This window comes from Phragmites australis, chromosome 14, assembly GCF_958298935.1.
Source record: "Phragmites australis chromosome 14, lpPhrAust1.1, whole genome shotgun sequence".
Lineage (NCBI taxonomy): Eukaryota > Viridiplantae > Streptophyta > Magnoliopsida > Poales > Poaceae > Phragmites > Phragmites australis.
The window spans coordinates 18,653,319-18,679,599 of NC_084934.1; the positions used below are offsets into that span (position 1 = coordinate 18,653,319).

Here is a 26,281-nt window from a genome sequence, read left to right on the forward strand (position 1 = left end):
GGGGCCCACCGGGCAGCCTCAGAGGTGCCCGATGCGCCCACCCTGTCCTGCTCTTCTGCTATGGCAGGGTGGCAGACGGAGCGCTTCGATCCTGGCAACGTTATCCCGAGGCACCCGGATGAAACGGGACGGGACCCGTGCATTTAATGGACCCACGCCCCCCCCCCCCCCTGCCAGTGCATGGCAGGGTCTGACACTGGGGCGTGGTCAGCTGAGAATGTCAGGATGTCAGGCCGCGCGTGCCTATTAAATGCGGCATTGGGCCTTTGACTGGATGACACCCTGACGACGGGACCCTTCGGGTCGTCGAATGATCTTGCGCGAACCTTCGGGGAACCGGGTCCTCGGGGGCTGCCATGTGCAGCCCCGAGCACTCTCTCCCGAGCTCTTGGGTGAAACCTTCGGGGAACCGAATCCTCGGGGGCTGTCACGTGCAGCCCCGAGCACTCTCTCCCGAGTACTTCGGTGGGACCTTCGGGGAACCGAGTCCTCGGGGGCTGCCACGTGCAGCCCCGAGCACTCTCTCCCGAGTACTTCGGTGGGACCTTCGGGGAACCGAGTCCTCGGGGGCTGCCACGTGCAGCCCCGAGCACTCTCTCCGAGTACTTCGGTGGGACCTTCGGGGCACCGAGTCCTCGGGGGCTGCCACGTGCAGCCCCGAGCACTCTCTCCCGAGCACTTCCTTCTTGGTATTTGGGTTCTGCGGATCATCGGGGAACTAGGGTGCTCGGGAACCAGAGGCGGCGGCCCCGAGCACCTTCTCCCGGGACTTAGCTTCTTCTTACCTTGCAAGGTGGTGACATGTGGCGGATGGCCGGCCTGGTCTCGGGACTTAGGGACCCCTGGTTCTGAATACACCGACAGTAGCCCCCGGGCCCGTTGGTAGCCGACGGGACGGAGACTGCGAATGGGCCCTTCGTCGCGACCGAGGCCGAGGCTGGCGCGGACGCCATGTGGCAAGCTTTCGAGATGTGGCCCTTGCGGACCTAGACCTCAAGAACGCCCCAACAGAAAAATGAGTGGACGCGTGTCCACATAACTTCCGAAGGGTATGATGACCATACGGGCGACACGGGCGGTTGCCGCGCAGCTCGAGGAAAATACGCCTGGCAGCCGCTGACATCGCGCGATCGGCGGGAGATTCGCCTGGCAGTTGCGTCGATCGAGGCGACGCTTCGCCGAGCGAACCGTCTTGGGCGGCAGTTTTTTGAATTTTGAGCTATAAAAAGGGGGAATGGATCGGACCGTTCCCCTTTTTTACGCTCTCTCGTACTTGCGCTCCTGCCTTCTTTGTGCTCTGAAGCCCTCAGGAAACTCCCAGGCGACCGGAGCATTCTCCCTTCTCCCTCCTCTCCACCAAAAAACACCTCCCACCCTGTTGAGATGACGAGGGTTGGAGGAGGACGCCGGGATAGGACTTCGGACAGCATCTTGCCGGAGTCTCGTCTGAGGAACGAGGAGGCGGCGGATAAAATTAAGAAGCTGCTGGTGCCGGAGGGTCAGGAGGGTGCTGTGGCGGTGAGGCCGGCGACTCTGACGCCGACGACGACCGTCCCTGGGCGGACCGTCCTCTTCACCTCCTTCGTGGCGGCGGGGCTAGTGCCACCGTTCTCCGCCTTCTTTCTGCAAGTTTTGGAGACGTACGGCATTCAAATGGCGCACCTAAGCCCCAATTCCGTCGTGGCGTTGGCGGTCTTCGCGCATCTCTGCGAAATGTTCGTGGGGGTGATGCCGTCGGCGACGCTGCTTCGCCATTTCTTCGTTCTCCGGCCGATGGGGAAGAAAAGGGGGCACTCCACGGCGGACGTCGCGGGGTGCTGCAACCTTCGGCTCCGGGAAGGCCTGGGGGATCATTACATTCCCCAGGTGCTGCGCAGCAAGTGGGAGGAGTGGCGGCGGGACTGGTTCTTCGTCGACATCGACCCCCACGAGCTCCTCGAATTGCCAGAGAGGGCGGCGGAACCTCGGCGATCGACGTGGGAGGCGCCGCCGCCAGAAGACGCGAGGCTGAAGCCGGTGCTGGAGCGCATCTTGGAGCTGCGCGAGTCCGGGCTGACCTCCGTCATGGTGGTCGTGGATTTTCTGCGCCGTCGGTTGGCGCCCTTGCGAGAGCGGACCCGACCAAGCTGGTTCTACACCGGGCCGGAGGATATCACCAGGACCCAGATTGGCCCGAGCTGGGATCTGGGGCAGGCGGAGCTGCGAGGGATGACCCGAGTGATCACCGGGACGGAGGACATGAGCCGGGCGGAGCTCCCGTGGCCGGAGATGGCGCTCTGCGCCAATCCCAACCGGGTGGCCATCATGAGGCGGCTGCCGGAGTTTGACGCCCAAGGGCCCGCGGACCGGCCAAGAAGCCGGAGTCCCGAGGTCTCTGAACTCCCCGGGCTGGAAGAACTTCTTGGCGAGGAGGTTGCTGGCAGCTCGGCGCGGGCTGGTGACGGGGCTGCCGCAAGCAGCAGCTGCCGTGCCAGAGAGGAGGGCGCCACTGAAGTTGTTGAGGAGTTGGCGCCGGGAGACCGGGGAAAGCGACCCCGGGCCTTGATCCTAGTGCCGGACTCCCCGCCGTCGCCGACGGCAGCGGCGGCATTTCCGGTGCTGGAGCCGCGCCTGGTGCGGATGGGGCCTGTATCGGCGCCCGCAACCCGCATGGCGGAGACCGAGACCCGTGCGGCGGCACCTGAGGTCCGCACGACGGCGCCCGTACTCCACGCAGCGGCTCAGCCGAGCCCCCAACGGAAGAGGCGGCGGGAGGAGTCCGGACCGACAGCGCCGGACCCGGACATCAGGCTCCCAGCGGCCAAATGGCGGTATCAGTGAGTCTTCTTGCTTGCTTTTCCATGGGCATTTCCGGCCCGAACTGAGTTTTGACAACTTTCACTTGTCTCCCGTAGGCCGGCTGCAGGCGCTGCTACGACGGAGAGAGAGCAGGCACCGGGGCCAGAGCCGAGCCCGCCCGCTGTGACGACGGAGGCCGGCATAGGAATGGCGGAGGCGCCAATTGACGTGGCGGCCTCTGGGAGAGAGGCGGAGGCGGCGGCCAAGAGAAGGGCGCCGGCGGAACCTACCCCGGGCACGGAGAGCCCGGGGCGGATAATGGCGGAGGTGAATGTGCTGCCGGGGCCAGTGGACAGGGCGGCCGAGGCGGGAATGCAGCCGCCGCCCGAGTCTTTGGAGCCGTCGGAGCCTACCCCGGGCAGGCAGAGCCCGGGGCGGATGGCGGTACAAGGCCCTGCGGGGAGTTCGGCCCCTCCTGCGCCTGGCCAGCCCGGCGATCCTTTCCTGGCCGCCATCGAAGGCGTCCAAGTAGCTGTTGGGCGGCTGGGCGCAGTGGTGAATGCCAAGGAGGGGGAGCTCGAGGCTGAGCGCGCCCGCCTGGCAATGGAGAGGGCGCAGCTGGCGGCCGCCCAGGAGGAGGCCCGTGCGGCAGCCGCGCGGGAGCAGAAGCTCCTAGAAGACATCCGCGCGGATGCCGCGCGGGAACGAGAAACTCTGAAGACCGCGCGGGCAGAAGCCGCGCGGGAACGGGTAGACGCCGCCCGCTTGGCTGAGGCGTCGAGGTAGCAAGCTGCCGAGGCCCTTGTCAGGATGGGGCAGGCGCAGGAGAGGGAGGCGGCAGTCGCAGCCCGGGAGCAGGCTGCGGAGGAGCGGCAAGCCGAGCTGGTCCGCCGGGACGGCGCGGACGAGAAGACGCGCACCGACCTCCAGCGCTGGGAAGACGACCTCCGGAAGATCAGAGAAGAAATCAAGCGCTGGGAGGAGGACGTCTCCATCCGGGAAGTGGATAACGAGCTATTGGCGTCGGATCTCGGTGCCCGGGAGGATTCGGTGGTCCAGCAGGAGGATGTATTGGCCCGGCGGGAGAATGAGCTGAGTCGTCGAGAAGGCGAACTGAGTCTCCGAGAGGGCGAAGCTGCTGCTGCGGGGGCCGCCGCGGCTACCAGGGCGGAGGAGAATGCGAAGCACGAGGCGGAACTGGCCGCCCGTGAACGCGCCTTGTCTGAGATGGTGGCCAAGGCGAAGCAGGCTGCCGCCCCCGCCGCATCTGGCGGTTCTTCCGGTCCGGCCGGGGACCAGGGACTCGAGGCGCAGCTGCGGGCCGCCAAGGAGAAGCTCGAGACCGCCTTTGTCTCGCGGGTCAACCTTGAGCATATGCTGGAGGACATACTCCGGCGGATGCGGCGGGCCGTAGAGAAGGGTGGCCTCGGACGGCTCGTTGAAGGCGAGAAGGGCGACGGCCCCGCACGACAAGTGTTGGGGCTGCAGCAGGTCTGCGAGCGCCTTGAGGCCCTGCCTTGGGCGGTCCAGGAACTCGCCGCCCGGGAGGGACGTGGCTTGGCGCACGCAGTGGCCGAGCACGTTCTGGCCTGCTACCGAAGCAGGGACCCAAACTTCCCGCTGGAGCCGGCGCGGGAGGGAGTGGTCGAGGCTGAGGGAGAGGCCGCCCGGGCAGCGGTTCGGAGTACCGCCGCCGAGGTGGCGGCCGGCTTCAGGCGAGAGGTGCCGCCGCCGCCAGCGCCCGGGGACAACTCGGAGGATTCAGCCGACGCCTCTGCCGCCGACTAGGCCTTTTGTGCCCTCTTTTCTTTTGTTGTAGATGTAGGAGTGAACCCTTAGAAAATGCCTTGGAAATATCCTGTGAACACTAAATGGCAGTCTTTCCTTGGGCTCGCAACTCCAATCTTTCTAAGTGTTTGATGCTTCTTCGGGTGTTTTACTTTGAAGTCCCAGGGAGTACTCAGTCGGGCCATTCCCGACCTTCCCGTCCCCGAGGCCGAAGTTGTCTTGATCGCTGTTGCTGGCACAGTCGGCCTTCAAGCTCTCGTGAATCCGCATTGCCTAAGTTAAAAACAAAGACACAAACTTCCTTGCCCGGGAGATAGATCGATCCCGCTCAGAACACACCGTGCCCGACGAGCACTTTTTCACCTTGCAACCACACAGTTAGTAGAAGGGAGACGCGTGTGAGCGAGAATGTGACCAAGAGTCCTCGCGGTCCGGTGGTGCCCGGGCTTAAAACGGGCCGGACCGAGTACTGACAGCCCGCCCCCGTGACCTGAGCTCCGGACTACCCGAGAAGCTCGAGCGATAGGATTACTCAGGGCACCCGAGGACTCGGTAGTGCTCGGGGTCCTTAAAAGCGGACCGAACACCACAACCACCACGAAGGGCTTCGGTCAGACGTTATCGCAAGCACGCTACTCTTTTCTGCCAACCGTTCTGTCGCTCTGGGAAAAAGTAGACACGCGGCAGGGTTTTTGCGTGCAAGGAGACCACCTCGCCGAACAGATTAAACCGCGAGAGCCCCCGAGAGCGACTCGAGGACATAAAATTACTGAAAGTAGATTTGTCTGAATATAACCACTCACCAGACAGCTGTCGGCCTTTCGGCCCACCGATCCAGGAGGGAGGTGCTTCCGAGCTCGGGTGCCCGGGAACCTGATTCTTTCAACGGAGCGCCCGAGCGCCCAGAGGCCTACGAGGCTCCTAGGGTCGGGTGATCTTGACCACCCAAACCTAAGTGGTAGGACCACCCGAGGACCCTTGGGGCCGACTAGAGACCGGGGCATTGAAGCCCTCGCGGCCGAGCTGCTCGTGATCGCCAGCCTGTGACTTAAGAGGAAAAATAGGATTTCTTTGCCTGGTGCGCTCTGTCAGTGCGGTACTTGCTACAGACTGCTCTCGTTTTCGACCCGAGACCTCTCGAATACCCAAACCGGCGGACAAGAGCGGTCAGAGGCATAACCCAGAGGTCCTATGGTTTGGTGGTGCCCGGGTATGACAGACCAGACCGAGCACCGACAGCCCGCTCCGGGGGCCCGAGCTCCGGACTACTCGAGCAGCTCGAGCGATGGGATTACCCGGAGCACCCCGAAACTCGGTAGTGCCCGGAAGCCTGTCACGACACCGAACACCACAGCCTACCACGCCGGACGTAGGTAAGCGGCGACTGCTCGCATGCACACCGATCGGGATTCTTTTATCAACGGGGAAAAGAGAGAGGGCGAACTTTTTCTCGCGCAACCAAGCACCTCACCAGACAGATTAAACATAGGGAATCCAGAAAAATAATTTTGACATAGCGATTGCTTAGTGAAATACTGAATGCGCAATATTTACAAGGTTGGGCGACAGCGACTTACCCCACGGGGCGAAGCCTTCAGACTGCTCGGGCGGGGAGAAGCCCCCGGCCTTGCTGACCTGAGCTGCGAGCACGACTATCTACGGGTAGAAGCGTCGAAGATGCTCGATGTTCCACGGATTCGGGAGTGGCTGTCCTTCCTCTGTCGCCAACCTGAAAGAACCTGCCCGGGGGACCGCGATCACGGTGAAGGGACCTTCCCACACAGGGGACAACTTATTCATTCCTTCGCGCGACTGGATGCGTCGGAGAACTAGGTCCCCCACCTTGAGAGACCGGGCCCGGATATGGCGCAGATGGTAACGCCGCAGACCCTGCTGGTACCGAGCCGCCCGGACAGCAGCACGCCGCCGGCGCTCTTCCAGGTAGTCTACGTCGTCGCGCCTTTGATGCTCCTGCTCACCCTCAGAGTATGCATGCACTCGAGGGGAGCCCAGAGTGAGCTCGGAGGGGAGGACTGCTTCGGCGCCGTAGACGAGGAAGAAAGGAGTCTCCCCGGTGGCGCGGCTTGGCGTAGTCCGATTGGCCCACAGCACGGCTGGTAGCTCGTCTACCCATCCCTTCCCGTGCTTAGCGAGCACGTTATAGGTCCGGGTTTTGAGGCCCCTCAGAATTTCCGCGTTGGCGCGCTCGACCTGTCCGTTACTCCGAGGATGAGCGACGGACGCGAAGCAAAGCTTGATGCCGAGATCTTCGCAATAGTCCCCGAACAAGGCACTAGTGAACTGGGTGCCGTTGTCGGTGATGATCCGATTGGGGACGCCAAAGCGGCTAGTGATGCCGCGGATAAACTGGAGCGCCGTGTTTTTTGTCACCTTGATGACTGGGACCGCCTCCGGCCACTTGGTGAATTTGTCGATAGCGACATATAGGTATGCATAGCCCCCGACTGCTCGGGGGAATGAACCCAGAATGTCCAAACCCCAGACCGCGAAAGGCCATGACAGGGGAATGGTATGGAGAGCCTGAGCTGGCTGGTGAATCTGCTTTGCATGGAACTGGCACGCCCTGCAGCGCCGAACCAGCTCGGAAGCATCCTGGAGAGCTGTAGGCCAGTAGAAACCTTGCCGGAAGGCTTTCCCGACCAGCGTGCGGAACGATGAATGGCCACCGCCCTCGCCCTCGTGGACCTCAGCGAGAAGATCGCCGCCTTCTGCCCGAGAGATGCATTTCAGGAGGACACCTCCTGCGCTACGCCGGTAGAGATCCCCATCTACTATGGCATAGCGTTTGGACTGCCGAGCAACCCTTTCGACAGACGTCTCATCCCCGGGTAGGAACTTTTCTTTCAAGTACCCTCGGATGTTAGACATCCACGAGGCATCTTGAGAACATTCGGCGAGCACAGCGCACTCGCCGGACGGCGGCGCCCTGACGGGGCTTCCCACTGAGGGCACCGCCGGGGTCCCCTGAATTGAGTTCGAGGTTTCCCCTTCATCCTGTTCGGCAGGCAGGACGGAAGGCTGTGCGAGTCTTTCTTCAAAGACTCCGGCAGGGGCGCGCGCACGTGAGGAGGCCAGGCGAGAGAGCTCGTCGGCCGAAGCATTGTCGCGGCGAGGGATATACCGCAATTTGAGGCCGTCGAAGCGTCTCTCAAGCTTCCTGACTGCAGCCACGTACGCCGCCATTTGAGGATCCGTGCACTGGTATTCCTTGGATACTTGGTTGACGACCAGTTGGGAGTCCCCCTTGACCAGGAGGCGACGAATCTCGAGCCCCACCGCAGCCCGGAGGCCGGCGATGAGACCTTCATACTCCGCCATGTTGTTGGATGCGCGGAACTACAACTGTACGACGTACCGGAGCTCTTCACCTGTTGGGGAGGTGAGAACCACTCCGGCCCCTGCGCCTTTAAGCGAGAGGGAACCGTCGAAGTGCATGACCCAGTACCCGGGCGCGTCGTGCCCGGGATAAGTAGAGATTTCTTCTGGGACGACGCAGGGGACGGGTGTCCATTCTGCCAAGAAGTCGGAGAGCGCCTGGCTTTTGATTGCCTGGCGACAGACGAAGTGTAGGTCAAACTCCGCCAGCTCGACCGCCCATTTGACAACGCGCCCGGTGCCCTCCCGGTTCCGGAGAATGGGTCCCAGTGGATAAGTGGTAACCACCGAGATCTTGTGCGCCTGGAAGTAGTGGCGCAGCTTCCGGGAGGCGATGAGCACGGCATAGAGTAGCTTCTGAGCTTGGGGATACCTTGTCTTGGCCTCCCGGAGGACCTCGCTGACGAAGTACACCGGTCGCTGTACCCGGCGGGCCTGGATAGTGGCCCCACCCGGGGGATCGCCACAGCCCTCGGGGTCAGCGATATGGTCGGGGCTGGCCGGGCACTCGAGCTCGATTCGTTGGCTGGGAAGAGCAATGTGCTCGGGCTCGACCCCTTGCTCCGGGGGAGCCACTAGGACAGGTGAGTGGTCGGGGGCCTCTGGGAGCTGGGACCCAGCACCCGGCCCTGAACACTCGTCGCGCTCCACCACCAATACTACGCTCACAACCTGAGGAGTGGCTGAAACGTAAAGCAGCAGGGGCTCACCTTGAGAAGGAGCCACCAACACGGGTGGCGAAGTAAGGTACTTCTTTAAGTCGCGGAAGGCCTGCTCGGCCTCCGGCGTCCAGTCAAAATGACCGGATTTCTTCAGAAGCTTGAAGAGGGGGAGCCCTCGCTCCCCGAGCTTGGAGATGAAGCGCCCGAGGGCGGCCATGCAGCCGGCGAGGCGCTGGACTTCCTTGAGTCGAACCGGGGGTCGCATCTGCTCGATGGCCCGGATCTTCTCTGGATTGACCTCGATCCCTCGGCCAGAGACCAAGAAACCAAGGAGCTTGCCCGCCGGCACCCCGAAGACACATTTCTCCGGGTTGAGCTTGAGGCGGGTAGAGCGGAGATTGTTGAACGTCTCGGCAAGGTCTTCGAGCAGGGTGGCGCGGTCTCGGGTTTTGACCACGAGATCGTCGATGTAAGCCTCGATGTTGCGGCCAACCTGTGAGTTAAGAGTAATACGAATAGCGCGCTGGAAAGAGGATCCAGCGTTGCGCAGGCCGAAAAGCATCGACATGTAGCAATAAGTCCCCACCGGGGTAGTAAAAGCGGTTTTTTCCTCATCCCCTACGTTCATGCGAATCTGGTGATACCCAGAGTTTGCATCTAGGAAGCATAAAAGATCACATCCCACAGTTGAATCTATAATTTGATCAATGCGAGGTAAGGGGAAGGGATCTTTAAGACAAGCCTCGTTAAGGTCGGTATAGTCCACGCACATGCGAAGCTTGCCGTTGGCCTTCGGGACGATGACTGGGTTTGCTAGCCAATCGGGATGGAGGACTTCTCGGATGAATCCGGCGTCGAGGAGCTTGCGGACCTGCTCGTGGATAAACTCCTGGCGCTCTGGCGCCTGCCGCCGGACCTTCTGCTTCACCGGGCGGGCGTCCGGACGCACAGCCAAGTGATGCTCGATCACCTCCCTAGGGATCCCGGGCATGTCGGACGGTTGCCAGGCAAACACGTCCACGTTAGCCCGGAGGAAGGCGACGAGCGCGCTTTCCTATTTGCTGCCCAGGTCGCCGCCGATACGGACAACCTGGGTAGCATCTTCGCCCACCTCGACCTCCTTCGTTGGAACAGAGGTGTCGGCGGCGAGTCGGGGTCTGGATGAAGAGGGTCCCGGGCCCCCTGAAGAGCCATCAACCTCGGCCTGTGCTGAGACCAGAGCCATGTATGATTGTTCGGCGCAGGAGACGGCGCCGCGGGAGTCGGCGACCACGGAGATACTGCCTGCGGGGCCGGGCATCTTAACCGTAAGGTATGCATAATGCACGGCCATCATAAACTTGATAAGTGCCGGACGCCCGAGGATGGCGTTGTAGGGGAGAGGGAGTTCCGCGACATCGAAGAGGACGCACTCTGTGCGGAAGTTGTCCCGGCTCCCGAACGTGACAGGCAACTCAACCTGCCCGAGGGGCAGGGAGCGCCCGGGGGTTACTCCACAGAAGGGGAGTGACGGCTTTAGGCGTCGGGAGGATACTTGCAGCTTCTCAAAAACCTCTTTGGAAAGGAGGTTGAGGCCGGCGCCACCGTCGATCAGCACTCTGCCGACCTTCACATTGCAGACAGTGGGGGATACTACCAGAGGTAGCCGTCCCACGGCTGCAGTACTGGAGGGGTGATCAGCCATGCTGAACGTGATCAGAGCATCCGACCACCTTAGGGGTCTTGTGGCCTCCTCGCTCGGGGTTCCCGAGCATACTTCGCATCGCATGACCTTGATGCCACGGCGCGAGCAGGGTGTGTAAGCGCCCCCGTTGATGAAGGCGACGGCATGCTCGGGCTCCTGGAAGCCGAGCTCGGCGTTGTTGGGGACGACCTCGGTATCGCCTCCTCCGCGGGACTCGTCGCGCTCCCTCTGGCGCTGCTCCACGAGTCCTTTGACCGTACGACACTCCGTGAGGTCGTGCCATCTGGTCAGGTGTATGGGACACCATTTACCTGGCTCGGGCCCCGCGGGAGCGGGGGCCCTCGCTGGAGCAGGAGCTCGGCCAGGGGCCGGGGCTCTTGCTGGAGCTGGCGCCCTAGCCGGTGTCGGGGCCCTCGTGGGCACAGAGGCCCGAGGAAGAGCCCGAGCAGGGGCCCTGACGGGGCGCCGATCGACACCTGGCCGACGCTCTTGCCGGTGATCGGGCTCTTGCGGCTCCCTGTGAGCGGGGACTTGGGCTAGCTCAACGGGAGCGGCCTCGCGCTTCCTTCTCTTTTTCTTTTCCCGCTTATCAGAGAGGGAAGAACTTGGCTGGTCAGAAGCGGGGCGAGGAGCATGCCATGCCCTGGCCTCCGCAGCCTTGGCGCACTTATCGGCCAGTGCGAAAAGTTCCGCAGGGGTCTCGATCTCGTGCGTACCTAGCTTTTCGAGCATCCGCTCATCACGGACGCCCTGCCGGAAAGCAACAATAACAGCATGGGGGGCCACTCGCGGAATAGTGTTGCGAACCTGGCTGAAACGCTGTATAAATCGCCGTAGTGTCTCCCCTTCCTGCTGTTGAACGGCGTGGAGGTCGCACTCCAAACCGGGACGCGCGAATGTGCCCTGAAAGTTGGCCACGAATTGGTGGCACAGGTCATCCCAGGAGCCGATAGATCCTAGGGGTAAGTTCATAAGCCAAGAGCGGGCGGAACCCCTCAAGGCAACATGAAAATAGTTTACCATCACCTTTTCGCTGCCTCCGGCCGCTTGGACGGCCGTCGTGTAGATCTGGAGGAACTCGATGGGGTCGATGGACCCGTCGTACTTCTCCGGCAGCTCGGGGCGGAACTTGGAAGGCCACCTCACCCGGCGGAGCTCGGTGGTGAAGGCACGGCAACCGGTGCCGTACCCCGCAGCACGAGCGGGGGTTCTTGGTGGCGAGAAGCGGCGAGCCGGGGATCCCCGGTGGTCGTGGGCCGGGAGAGAGGAAGCCTGGTCCTCTGCCCCAACCCCCTGCCGGGTCTCCCACTGACGTTCGAGAGTGACTCGGGCATCTTCGTGGCCCCTCCGCTCGTCAAGGTGCAAACGAAGGTCCCGGGCTTCTGACACGGCCAGGGGGACTGCGCTCCGCCTGGAGACCCCTCGGCCCGTGCGGGTGTTGCCCGCTGAGGAGCCGGCTCTGGCGGCACCATGCTGAGAAGTGGTGCGAGGACTCCCGGCTTGCACCTGGCGACGAGCAGTGCCGACCAAAGCGACGACATCTTGTATCCACCGGCCTTCCGGAGTGTTTGGCGTGGCCTGAACGGGCGGGTGCCTGAGGAGAGCATGTGCTGCAAGCAGCGCGCTCCCTGGGCTGGCCTCACTGAAAGCGAGCCTGCGCCGAGGCGGCACCCGACGTGGTCCAGAGGCGGACCTGGCGGCCGGGGTCCCGACCACCTGCTGGGGGTCGGAAAGTACGTCGGCAGCGGCGGCGGCGCTGATGGGCCCAGCGCCTTGATCCCCTTGGGCGGGAAAGACCGCGCGCGTGGATGGCGGCTGCCGCGGGCACGCAGCAGCGACGGGGCTTTCTCGGTCGTCGGGCAGCGCTCCGTTACTGGAAGTGGAGCCGGAACGCTGGAGACGGTGCCCACCGGCCATCTTTTCCTGTAAGAAAAAGTGAAACAAACAATCCAGGGATATTCCCCCCTACCTGGCGCGCCAGCTGTCGGAGAGTGAACTCCTATCGCAGGGATCCCGAGAGACCCCTTTTTAGAGATTCGGCCGGGGGATGATCCTGGAAAAGCTTGTTTGGGAAATAAGCGGGAACGGAAATAAATGCGATGGCTAGTGGGAGACGATCACCCTAATGCAAGAAAAAGTGGGTACGCCGGGTTTTAGACAGGTTCGGGCCGCACGGAGGCGTAACACCCTACTCCTGTATGAGCGCTATATTTATCCTTGAAGGGGATTCTTCAAGGAGGTATCTGGTTCTAAGGGGAGAACTGTTTACAAAGAGCTTGAGGCTCTTATGTTCTAGCTTAACTTGAGCTGGTTCGAGTGTCCGTCGATCTATCTTTGGCCTGGTTCGTCGGAGATTGTTGGTTGTCTGGTCTCTTGGTCGTCTTGTGGTCGGGGGCTGTCGTTCTCTCTCCTTTCCTTTTATAGGCGCGCCGACCTCAACATATCCTGAATGGGAAAGAGGGGCGCGAATGCCAAGGTGCCACGGAGAAAGGCGTAATCATTTCATCTTGGAGAAGTGACAGGGGCGGTGGAGAAATGCGGCGCGCATTCGACCACCAGCCGCTGTGGAAGCCTCCGGGCGCCATAAAAGGGGCCCACCGGGCAGCCTCAGAGGTGCCCGATGCGCCCACCCTGTCCTGCTCTTCTGCTATGGCAGGGTGGCAGACGGAGCGCTTCGATCCTGGCAACGTTATCCCGAGGCACCCGGATGAAACGGGACGGGACCCGTGCATTTAATGGACCCACGCCCCCCCTGCCAGTGCATGGCAGGGTCTGACACTGGGGCGTGGTCAGCTGAGAATGTCAGGATGTCAGGATGTCAGGCCGCGCGTGCCTATTAAATGTGGCATTGGGCCTTTGACTGGATGACACCCTGACGACGGGACCCTTCGGGTCGTCGAATGATCTTGCGCGAACCTTCGGGGAACCGGGTCCTCGGGGGCTGCCATGTGCAGCCCCGAGCACTCTCTCCCGAGCTCTTGGGTGAAACCTTCGGGGAACCGAATCCTCGGGGGCTGCCACGTGCAGCCCCGAGCACTCTCTCCCGAGTACTTCGGTGGGACCTTCGGGGAACCGAGTCCTCGGGGGCTGCCACGTGCAGCCCCGAGCACTCTCTCCCGAGTACTTCGGTGGGACCTTCGGGGAACCGAGTCCTCGGGGGCTGCCACGTGCAGCCCCGAGCACTCTCTCCGAGTACTTCAGTGGGACCTTCGGGGCACCGAGTCCTCAGGGGCTGCCACGTGCAGCCCCGAGCACTCTCTCCCGAGCACTTCGGTGGGACCTTCGGGGCACCGAGTCCTCGGGGGCTGCCACGTGCAGCCCCGAGCACTCTCTCCCGAGCACTTCCTTCTTGGTATTTGGGTTCTACGGATCATCGGGGAACTAGGGTGCTCGGGAACCAGAGGCGGCGGCCCCGAGCACCTTCTCCCGGGACTTAGCTTCTTCTTACCTTGCAAGGTGGTGACATGTGGCGGATGGCCGGCCTGGTATCGGGACTTAGGGACCCCTGGTTCTGAATACACCGACAGTTTCAGAGAGCTGCAGTCCTCTCACATAAAACTAAACGTCTTTTATTATAAATCTTTTCATCCAAATTTTTTTATTTAATTGTTTAAGTTAGAAAATATAAAAAATCTCAATAAAGGGTGGTGGGCTGGTCGGGTCGTGCGCGCTATGACCTGCACTCGTCACGGCAGTGGTTACAGTGTGGGGTACACCGTATCGTACCGGAGCAGGAAGATAAACTAGAGTTTAATAAACGTGGTAGAATGAGATGATGCAGCTATAATTCCGGTTTCAGACCGGCTAAAGGCAGCGAGAGGCCTAACATTTTAACTATAGATATATATAGTTAAAAAAATATTCGATAACTAAACTATGTTACATATTTAAACCACCAGAAGTTAATTGGGTTTTGAGATGATAAAGTGCTGTAAGGAGAAAAGAACCAGAAAAGTATATTGGTTTGTTGAGTGAGAATATAACACATAATTATAAAATTTTAACAACTACTATATATACAACTATTGTACATATAATATATAATCAACTTTTTAGAAAATAAGTGCACAGATGTACACCTATAGCCAACGTGAGTTCGCCACTGACTAAAGGAACTACGAAACGCCATGCGCACTAGACGATTTTACATGGGACAATATGTGGTACAAACATGAAACATGTTGTGGTATATGTCCATGGGATAGTTTTCCATATTTAATATATTGAAATGGTTGATCCATAAAAAACAAGTTGTAAAGATGTTTTTAACAAACATCATGTGGACAATGGTCATAGGGGTATTTGATGTCACAGAATAGTTGCGGGTGTGAGACTGAAAAAAAAAAAAGTTGCACAAGCATTTCTACCAGACCCAAAATTGCATCTAGGTTTTTGCAATTTTCCATTTAAAATATTAGATAGAATGGATGCATATCAAGAGGGCAGTTGGGATTCGCCGCCAATACTAGATCATAATAAGTTGGACTATGCTTTGGAAATTAATTGTATGGAATTATATTTTGGACTATCATAATATCCATTATATCACTACGTAAGAAACCAGTAGTGTAAAAGTTTATGATCATAATATCTATTATTTAAGCAAACTATAGTATAGAAGTTTATGGTCATCTATTATATTATTTAAGCAAACTATAGTGTAGAAGTTTACAGTCACCTATTACGATCGTATATAATTGAAGGTAAATAATTGATATGAGTATGTTTTTTTTTTTGGTAAACTAACATATGCTTATAAGACAATTATAATGGGAGTGTATCTATGAATCTGGATAAGTTCTCTTGTGCTCTAAATCTTGAAAATCTTGTCAGATGAATCTGATTGTGGCTTAAATCTATTGTGGATCTCAATAGATTGTTTCTCATTCTATCCAACCTCGTATTGCTTCTGTTTGGCTCTATATCGCTTATTCAACTCCTGATTTCCTCTCTTGAGGTAACATCTCCCCTCCTTCTATAGTTAGGTTAGAGAGGTATACTATACTTAAATTGTGTTATCTGTATGATTCTTTTCTGATCCATGATAGTTTTCGTGTGGAGCACGATAAACTGCCTGGAATAGATCAGCCGTGCTCAGGATCATAAGCGACGAGAAATTTCACACATGATTAGAATACACTGTTTTTGGATAACTTTGAGTTGGTGGTTCATTCATGATTGCGGTAACCATGTTTGAAGTGATCAACTTCGATGGATGACAAGAATGTCAATTCTTGAGATTGTTTAATTCAGTATTTACTTTTACTTTATTTAAATGTTTTTACTGAATTTTGCCTTTACACAAATAAGCCACTATAAGCTTTCTTATTGTGGTTATCTTCATTTTATTATTTTATCATAACTTGCAATGTACGAGATATATTCAACTTGCTATAACTGCATTGCTCAGTTGGAAAAAATTCTGAAGATTACTCTGAGGATGAAAGATTTTAAATGGTACTCTACATCAATTGCCTGTGGGAGATGCAGATGAGAAGACTAGTCTAGCTGTGGTGTTTATTTGTTCTTTGACCTTGAAGGTCTCTATGTAAGTATAACTTTTTAAGTTAAATTAATAATATTATGTATTTTTTAGCATCTATGAAATCTCCAGATTAATTCTTAGCTTAATATATGATAAGAGTATTGGCCTGTTCTTAGACCAATCTCGACAATTATCTTGCGCAAACCTTCTCATTACATTCGTACTAACTTTTTCCAAAGAAAACAAGACAATTTCTTGCTAATCCAACTGTACCAAGCTGAAAAGGGGATGCTTCCTTTTGCATAAACATCTGTATCATTCTTCGGTGTTCCGACAAATTTGAGTCATACAGTTAAAACATATCATTCAGAAGATTCCTTAATCGGGACCACCTTTCGTCGGGATCGAAAAAACTGCAATAAGTTGGACTTTTCAGCACCCAAATCATTCTACACCTGATGATTCATGCTACGCGTATTTTCTTTTTCTGTTTTTATATTTAAGCGCATCATAAGAAGCATTACACCTAAATACTTTATTGGTATTCTCCATCCCAACAATAAAACACAAATCAAACCGGTTTTCCAAAAGAAAAAGAAAAGTCTCCCCCGAGTCCTTCAAAATAGCCAAACTATTTTCCTCCAATGACTTAGACTGATGCCCGTCTAATCACCATTCCACCACACAACTAATCCAGATCTGTCCGAAGCTAATTTTCCTTCAGTCATAAATACATATCGTTTTAAATTTTTTTTATCAAACTTTTAAAACTTCAACTAACAATAGTTTTCAAAATATTTAGTTTTAAAACCTTAATATCATATAGATAGATTTGTCTTGAAAAATACTTTTATAATATCACAAATTTAATGGATTTTATAAATATATTTTAATAGAAAATAATAAGTAAAGCTATGCATTAGATATCGTGTCTTAGTCAAAACGACATGTATTTACGACAGGAGAGATTATTTAATGGTAAAATTTTAAAACTGTACGTGCATGCTTTAGTCTTATAGCAAACACACGTATTATGCTCCTAAAAATATATAAAATTAATTACGAGTTTGAACTAATTTGCTTTTTTAAATTTGCCTGCAGTAAAATTGTTCATAAATTGCTTTTATTTTTTTATTAAAAATATGTAGCAGCTAGATCTGATATTTCTCTTTAAATTGTTATAATTTGTTCTCAAAATTTATTGAACGCCCGATCTGAATTATCTTAACATGTTTCTTAAATTGCTCATATATCCATTCTAATTTACTTATGTTTTTTCATAAACTTACTTACATAACTGCATGTAAGAGCAGATGAACAAATAAATTTTTATCAAATATTTTCTATATTTTTCCTATACATTGAAGTGTGTCACGTATAAGTGTTGTAAATCCAGATGTAAATGCTCATGTTTAACTATTTTTTCATAATCTAAAGCAAGCGCTACAATTTTTAAATATGTCCATCAATTTGAAGAATAATTAATTGAACTTAAAACCAAATCCATGCCGAGTTGCAACAGCAAATATGCGCCAACGTCCAACAAAATATCCGGAGCTGTACGACATTCCGATCAGCGGCAGCAAGGCCCGGCTAGCTAGCTGCTTTGATTCAGACCTCAATTTTTTTCATTCCCACCCCTCGTTCCCCTCAAAATTTGCGGCGTGTCCCTCTCTCATTGCTCTCCTGCTCGCTCGCCCTCCCTCTCCCCTCGCTCGTCGCCTCCCCCGCGCGCAAACCCTAACCCTAGCCTCCTACCTTGCCTTGCCCCTTGCGCCCGCGGCGGCAATGGAGCGCTCCGTGTGAGAGAGAGAGAGGGGCTGCAGCGGGAGCAGAGCAGTGAGGGCAGAGATGTATAAGCAGGGGGGAGGGGCGGGGCTGGACCGGAAGCGGATCAGCGACGTGCTCGACAAGCACCTCGAGAAGGCGGTCGCGGCGGCGTCCCCCTCCACGTCGAGGGGGTCGGTGGGGGGCGGCGGCGGCGGGCGCGACCACCACCGCCTCGTCGTGCCGTCCTCCGCGTCATCCATCCCCAAGGGTCGCTGCTCCGAAGGTGACGTCACGCGACCCCCCCCCCCCCCTCTATGACGTGTCGTTCCGTAGGCTTGTGGTGCGCCCGAATCCGTGGCTTCTGCGGTGCAGTGATGAAGCTTTGGAGCTGCGTTGCTGGGTGGTGAAGTGAAGGGTGGATGTGGATGCGGTAGGAGGGGAATCGGTTTGGGACTGGGGTTCGGAACTGTTGACGCACCTTGCAAATGGAGTATTGATGCGCTGATGCGCGGGTGTTGTTGAGATTTTCGTTCGGGCTTTGACCTTCACCTATGTGTGTTGGCGCCGCCGGCAATTCGGCGGGTTGCAGGATGTAAATGCTGGACTATCCAGTGAACCGTGGGATTGCGCGAGAGCACGAACATTGGAACGAACGAATGAACGTGATGGTTTTTTTGTGCTGCTCCAAAACTCAGCAGCTTTTCTGAGATTTACTCAACGGTATTTAACAAGCAAAACGAAGCAACAAACTCCTTACTAATCGGGCCACTAAGTCCTGCACGATCCGGAAGCGATGCGTGCCATTCCACGCTCGCCACAGCCCGGAACTCGCGGTGACCACGCCCTGGACGCGGACCCGACGTGAATGCAATACATCTCAGGTCCTCCACGCGCATGACTCGCACAAACGCAAGACCGTGCTCTTCTAACAGCTAATGAAAGAAAAGACCAGATGCACAAGGTTTATTTGGAACAATACACTCCCTAAAGCTTGTGCATCACTTTGGTGTTGACCATCCCAATCTTGGATTGGAGCTCCTGGAACTTGGCCCGCCCGAGTGCCTTGGTTAGGATGTTAGCCAGTTGTTTGTCGGTGCTAATAAACTCGGCCGTGATCTTCCTGCTCTCCCTACACTCCCCAAGGTAGTGAAAGCGAGTGTCTGTGTTTGCTCCGATCATGGAAGACGGGGTTCTTGACTAGAGACATTGATCCGTAGCTCGACGGCCTGCAGTGCTTCACCCTTGAGTTCGCTGAGTAGCCATGCGAGCCATATCCGCTGGCAAGCAGCAGTGGTAGCCGCAATGTATTCAACCTCGCACGTTGAGAGCGCGGCGACCTTGTGATTTTGTGATTGCTAACTGATCAGGCTCTCGCCAAGGTAGAAGAGCACGCATGTTGTGCTCTTCCTGGTGTCCACATCGCCGTCCATGTTAGAGTCATTATAGTCGATCAAACACGTTTCCGTCGTTGTCCTCGTGAACCGGTAGCCGTAATGCACAGTTCTAGCGAGATACCGGAGCACCCTTTTCAACTCAGCTAGGTGCTCCGCCGTGGGTGTCTTCATAAAGTAACTCACATAGCCGACAGAGGAAGCTAGATCGGGGCGAGCATGGGTGAGGTACCTCAAGCTCCCGACAATGCTGCGAAACTCTGTGGCATCCACCGGCGACGCCGAGCTCTCCTTGCTCAGCTTGAAGCGTGGTTCCATGGGGACACAACAGGGATTGCATCTGTCCATGCCCGCCTTGCTGAGAACCGCTCTGCATACGCCGATTGGTTCAGCGATCTCGCCGCCACTCTGCTTCACCTTAATTCCGAGGTAAAAGCTAAGCAGCTTGAGATCAGACATCTTGAACTGCTCCTTCATCTCGGACTTGAAACAGTCGATCTCTTCTCCACGACTCCCGGTGATGATGAGATCATCAATGTATACGCTCACCAGTAGACGCGCCGGTCCATGATCGCGCTCGTACACGATGTGCTCCAAGGTGCTTCGTCTGAACCTGATAGCGAGCAAGCTGATGTCGAGCTTCATGTTCCAAGCCCTGGGTGCCTGACGAAGCCTGTACAACGCTTTGTCAAGCCTCAGGACTTTGTGTTCTTGCTTGTCGACGACGAAGCCCGGGGGTTGCGCCATGTACACCTCCTCTTGCAGCTCCCCATTGAGGAAGGCGGACTTCACGTCCATGTGATGGACGACCCACCCTTCATGTGTGGTGATGGCGATCAACATGCGCATCGATTCTAGCCGTGCCACTGGGCCGAACACGTCGTTGAAATCGATGCCGCCCTGACGCTGTACATACCCCTTTGCCACCAAACATGCTTTATGTTTGATGATGGCACCGGTGGAGTCCGTTAGCTTGTATACCCACTTCAATCCAATGGGACGACAACCTAGCGGCAGATCGACAAGGCGCCACGTTCGGTTCTCCTCCACCGTGCTCATCTCCACTAGCATCGCCCTGCGCCAAGCTTGATCGCACTTGGCTTCGGCAAAGCTTGACGGCTCCTCAACGACAAATAGGTACAACTCATCGTCATCAAGTGTGCGCTCAGCTTGCCCGATCGGCGATGCTGCTCTGTCACCTAGCATGTTGTCGATAGTCCGGAGCAATAGGGGTACATAGTCGTCGTGATCCTTGTCGACGGCGTCGGTGTAGCTCGTTGGTGGCGTGGCGAACTCGATGCCGTCCATATTCGCTACGTCCGGAGCGCGACCTGCAACCGGTGGGGTGGTGGGCACCGTGTTGTGGTCTTGAGGCAGCATGCTCCTCGTTTGAACGGAGCCTGGCGTTGCGTAGGGTGCAGAGTCAGGCATGACGTAGTCCGTGTACTCCACGAACTCGCTCGACGCCGCTGACAAACCCTTGGCGCTGGAGCCCCAGTTCCATCGCGCGCCCTCGTCGAACACCACGACCCTGGTGATGTGCACGCGCATGGTGTTCGGATCAACCACGCGGTATGCCTTTGCACCCTCCTCCCTCATAGCCGATGAAGACCATCATCTTGCTTTGGTCATCCAGCTTGCGCAGATGTGGCTTGATCTCCCTAACGTGAGCGACACGCCCGAACATGCTCAGGAAGAGCACGTCTGGCTTCCGCTTGTGCCACGCCCCGCTCGTCCACGCTCTTAGTTGGTGCTCAGTTCAGCAGGAAGATAGCGGTCATAACCACCTCTCCCCAAAATTCCGGCGGCATCCCCTTCACTTTCAGTAGACACCGCGCCATGGCCACCACCGTTTGATTTCGGCGTTCCACGACACCGTTTTGCTATGGCGAATAGGGAGCGGTGATGTCGCTGGACATCGTGCTGCGCACAGTGCTCCGCGAATTCAACCGACGTGAACTTGCCTCCATGATCTGTGCGAAGGACCTGCGACCTCCACCACCACCTGGAACTTGACAATGGCTGATGGCACCTCTGATTTGGCGGCAAGAAGACGGAGCCACATATACCTGATGTGATCATCCACCAACAACAGGAAGTAAACCTTTCCTCCATGCATCGGCGGCGAGATCAGCCCACAGAGGTCCCCATGGACGAGGTCGAGGAGTCCGTCAGCTCGGTACTTCGCTTGACGTGGAAATGACGCTCGTCGCTGCTTCCAGGTGAGACAGCTGTTGCAAAGCTGATCCACCTGCTTGACTACAGGCATCCCGTGCATCATGCCCTCCTGCGCCAGCTTGCGGAGGGCGTTGAAGTTGAGGTGTCCATAGCGCGCATGCCAGCGCCACGCCTCATCGTCGTGATTAGCTGAGAGGCACACGAGCTTGGCAATGGTGAGCTTGATGGTGTACAAGCGGTTGCACAAATGGTTCACCTTGGCGAGCAGACAACATTGCCGATCTTATACGCGCAAAACCCCGCCGCCAATGAGCACCTAACAGTCGTTCTCGTCCAGCTGTCCAAGGCTGACGATGTTGTTTCGCAGCCTCAGAATGTGGTAGACACCTGTCAATGCTCTGTGGCGTCCGTTCTGGCATGCGATCAGCACTGTACCGCATCCACGAATCTCGACCACACTCTCGTCGCCGAACCTGATCGAGCCGGTGATGTTGGTGTCGAGCTCAGAGAAGACGTCGTCGTTGCTGGTCATGTGGTTGCTTGCGCCTGTGTCAAGACACCAAATGGCATTGTGCGGATCCTCCTCGTGCCCAAGGTACTCTTGTGCCCGTACTTTAGGGGTGAAAACTGATCGGATATTGACGGATATAGCTCATCTTGTATCCTATACCATATTTTTTCTTGGAGTCAGATTTGGACACGGATAGTGCTGGATAATTATTTCTTCATCCTGTATCCTATCATACATTTTTTTATCGGAGTCAAAGTCGAAGCGGATAGTCAGATATATATCGATTAGTCGGATAGATGAAATTTTTTCACTTCATTTGTATCCTCATATAGCACATTAAACAATATAGGGGTGCAATCAAAGTAAGCACAGAGAGAGTGATCGGTGTGATGTGAAAACTAGATCATTCAGTATTATCTATCTACGGATGTGTGACAATCTACATATATATTATTATGTTTTAAGTGAAATCATAATAGATTTTCTTGTAACATCTAACATACGGATACTTCGGACGGATACCAGTCATCTTGTATTCTATCCTATATTTTTTCTCGAATCCGAAGTCGGATACGGATAGTGTCGGACACGGATATCAGTTATCCCATATTTGCTTTGCAAGCCTTTGGGTAGTTGGGCGGGTGGGAAATATTCATCTCGTTTTCATCCCTACCGCACTTCCATGAGCTTGGCGCCGTCGCCGGTGACCTTGGTGCTCTCTGTCAAGGCACACACCTGCGCCATGAGCAGTGATGGTTCATCGTCATCAGCTTGGGCGAGATTGGCTTGGTTGGCGCGCTTTGGCTGGCGGCAGTCCCAGGCCTAGTGCCCCGTCTTGCCGCAGTTGCGGCACTTGTCGTGGGCATCGTTCTTGTAGTCGCAAGTGCTGCCCTTCGACTGCCGAAGGACTTGCCTCAGTGGCGGTTGTTGCGCTCGGTCTTCGCCCCACAGCCACTGGAGGCCTCCCCGGCTTGATGTTGCTTGTAGTGAGTTAGCCATTCCTCCTCGCTGAGGTATAGCTTGCTGCCGTTGCTCGCACTCCCCAATGATGGAGCCTTGAGTTTGTCACGTTCTTCCACAATCCTTAGTCTCCCGGCGAGCTCCTCAACCGAGAGAGCTATCTGAGAGAGCCGTGGGGGAATGTTCTGCTGAAACTTCCTCACCACCGTCTCCTCGTCGTGCGGCTCACCAAGAGTGTTGAGCTCGTTGGTGAGGTTGGTGATGCAAATCGTGATGTCGTCGACAGACTCCCCGTCACGGAAGGCAAGCACATCAAATTCACGGCGCAGCGTCGACGCCTTTGCCTTGCGCACACGATCAACTCCAACGCGCTGGGTCTTGAGCGCGTCCCACGCACGCTTGGCCAAGCCCTTTGCCGCGAGCGTGCTCATCATCTCCGATGGCATAGCCCGCGGAATGGCCTCGAGCGCCATTCGGTCCTCCTGGAATTCGACGCCGTCGATGTTGATGGCCTCCCAGAGCCCTTTGGCCTCGAGCATTACCTGCATCAACATGGCACAATTACCATAGTTCGTGCATGTCAGTGTTGGGTAGTTCGCCGTGACACCCACTTCCTTCACCACATGCTGATGCGCCACAAGATCCCGCCTCCCGTCGTCACGACAACGCGGTCTTCGTGGCGGAGGTGATGGTGAGTGGCGATGACCACCGCACGACTGTGTCCTCAACCCCCATCCATGAACGGATGTCGACATCACACCCCTCCGGCAACTGGCTCTGATACCAATTGTTGGCGTTGCCGACAATCCGGCGGGTTGCAGGATATAAACGCTGGACTATTCGGTGAACTATGGGAGTGCGCGAGGGCACGGACACTGGAACAAACAAATGAATGTGATGCTTTCTTTGTGCTGCCCCAAAGCTCAACAACTTTTCTGGGATTTACTCGACGGTATTTAACAAGCAAAATGAAGCAACAAACTCCTAACTAATCGGGCCACAAAGTCCTGCACGATCTAAAAGCGATGCGTGCCATCCCACGCTCGCCACAACCCGGAACTCGCGGTGACCGCACCCTGGATGCGGACCCGACGTGAACACAACGCATCTCAGGTCCTCCACGTGCATGACTCACACAAACGCAAGACCGTGCTCTTCTAACAGCTAAAGAAAGAAAAGAACAGATGCACAAGGTTTATTTGCAACAGTGTGAACGGTACTGGGAGCTTGGTGAGAGGTTATCAATTTGGCAATTTTTTGGTTTGGGATGTGTTCATGTGCTTTTAGAGTGGGTTCTTGATGTGTAGTTTTTCCAGTACTGGTGGCTGTGATCAAGATGCAAGGTCACTGTCGGTGTATTCTTGGTTTAGTATAGTGTTTGCTTAGAACATGGCTGCTACAAGTTTGAGATAAAGGAACTTTGCGGAATGGTTAGTGTTATGTTTCCATGTGCTTTTGAAGTTGTTCTGTGGCTTTTTCTACTGGTTTAGTAGAATTTCACTTAGGCATGATGGGTTGCATGTAGTGTTGTATTCACATCATAATCCATAAGCACTCATGCACTGACACTGTCACCCTTAATATTGCAGGGGAGTCTGATTCTGATAGTGAAGCATCAGATGTTAGCGGCTCAGATGGAGAAGATACCTCATGGATTTCATGGTACTGCAACCTAAGAGGAAATGAGTTCTTCTGTGAAGTCGATGATGATTATATACAAGATGACTTCAACCTTTGTGGCCTTAGCAGCCAAGTTCCGTATTATGATTATGCTCTTGATCTTATTTTGGATATCGAGTCCTCTCATGGTAAATGTTCTACATAATTATTCATGCACATAAAACCTCATGGTTGATGTATTTGAGCCAAACATGTTCTGGTCCTATAGTTGGATATTGTGAAAGCTTTTATTCTTAGGATCTAGAATCCCGTACTGGGCAGTGGGCTACTGCATTCCATTGTTCCTAACAAGGATCATGCTAGGTTTTAGTAACAAAAGTTGTCAAGGAATAGGTGTATAGTTTCATCCATTCCTACAACTTTTCTAGGCAATTAGATGTCTTAACCTAGATGTATAAGATGTCACACAATGTCATAACTCACAATTAATCTTTTTTCACGAATTTTTGGAGTCCAAAGTATATCTAAATTTGATAGTCAGATCTAAATATTGTTAGTAATTTTGATGATTTATTTTTATGTAATAGCTTTTGGATTAGATATTCTGGTATTTATCCCTTGGTTACCTATACATTTGTTGATGTTGTTCAGTTATGCAATTGTGTAGGTGATATATTCACTGAAGAACAAAATGAGCTGGTAGAATCAGCTGCAGAGATGTTGTATGGGCTGATTCATGCACGATACATTCTGACCAGTAAAGGACTGGCTGCAATGGTACATGTTCTGCTCCGCCTCTTGCTCTTTGATAGAGTTTTATTTATGAGGGTTGTTTTGAGCAGTTGGAGAAGTATAAGAACTATGACTTTGGACGGTGCCCGCAAGTTTACTGCTGCGGTCAACCATGCCTACCAGTTGGACAATCAGATATCCATCGATCTAGTACTGTGAAGATATACTGCCCCAAGTGTGAAGACATCTACTACCCACGGTCCAAGTACCAAGGCAGTATCCTAACAATTCTCTTATTAGTCTGTCTTAATGTGTGTTTTTAAACCTCAACCACTGCCTGGGATCTCTTTTAGTAAGGGTGCTAATCTGACACTGAGAATGGGCTCGAAATGTTCTCATATGTGCTAACAGCCACAGCTCTATGTCAGTAGTCACGAAACACCTTTAAAAGGTAAAACTAATCACATAGACCTCACCCTGTGTTTTCAACTCCGAGATGGCTTGGTACACGAGGTCCAGTAACTCACATCCGTGTTACTGTGCTTCCATAGTTGCAGAAAATTGCCATTTTGTTATATTCTGCTGTTTTCTTGACCTTGTTCAGACATCGACAGCGCATACTTTGGGACAACATTTCCCCATCTGTTCCTGATGACATACGAGCACCTCAAGCCTCAGAAGCCCTCGCAATGCTATGTTCCCCGCGTGTTCGGCTTCAAGCTCCACAAGCCATGAACCTCATGTATTTGGATTTTAAGCTCCACTTGGCTGAGCCGCGACGCGGAGGAGTCGGGAGTTTTGTAGGTCTAGAGGCCCTTGAAGACTACATATAAGAACTCCATTGGCAGATCGGTAAACTTTAAAATTCTATTCATGCTGCCGCACACTTGTACTTGTACCCTAGGCTGGGCAGGCCAATCCGACATTTGAATGTAGCCATAAGGACATCAATGTTGTTGTAACCTCATTGCACTTGTTTTGGTTAGTAAATCTGGACCTCCTAAGATGTAGAATATTGCGGCCTTGCGCTGGAACATATTGTGCTGCCCTAGTCTTAAGCTACCCATTCCCTGCATGGTTATCGTAAGATGGTCTTTGAACGTGGCATTGCGTTTCTTAAATCTTAACCGAGGCCTGACCAGAATTCCACAGCGTTCTCATAAGACTGCAGGGGTTTGACTAAAATTTCACATAACATATCTCGGGACTGTTACAAAAGGACATCTCTTTATAATTAAATATGTGATCAAATATCATTAGTAAATATAACTGCTTTTCAGTTATTATTCAAAGGATAATCATTCACTACTGAATGGATATGTTCAT

At 54.5% G+C, this 26,281-nt stretch overlaps 1 protein-coding gene across 1 annotated transcript; it reads left to right on the plus strand.

The window, feature by feature from the left end:
• The first annotated feature begins 17,416 nt into the window (after window positions 1–17,416).
• On the plus strand, window positions 17,417–25,968 carry LOC133890602 (putative casein kinase II subunit beta-4). Its single transcript, XM_062331055.1, has 5 exons — window positions 17,417–17,846; window positions 24,193–24,411; window positions 24,891–25,000; window positions 25,066–25,231; window positions 25,560–25,968. Exons 1-5 carry the CDS (start codon window positions 17,645–17,647, stop codon window positions 25,688–25,690), a joined length of 828 nt encoding a protein of 275 aa, XP_062187039.1. The 5' UTR covers window positions 17,417–17,644; the 3' UTR covers window positions 25,691–25,968.
• The last annotated feature ends 313 nt before the right edge of the window (window positions 25,969–26,281 follow it).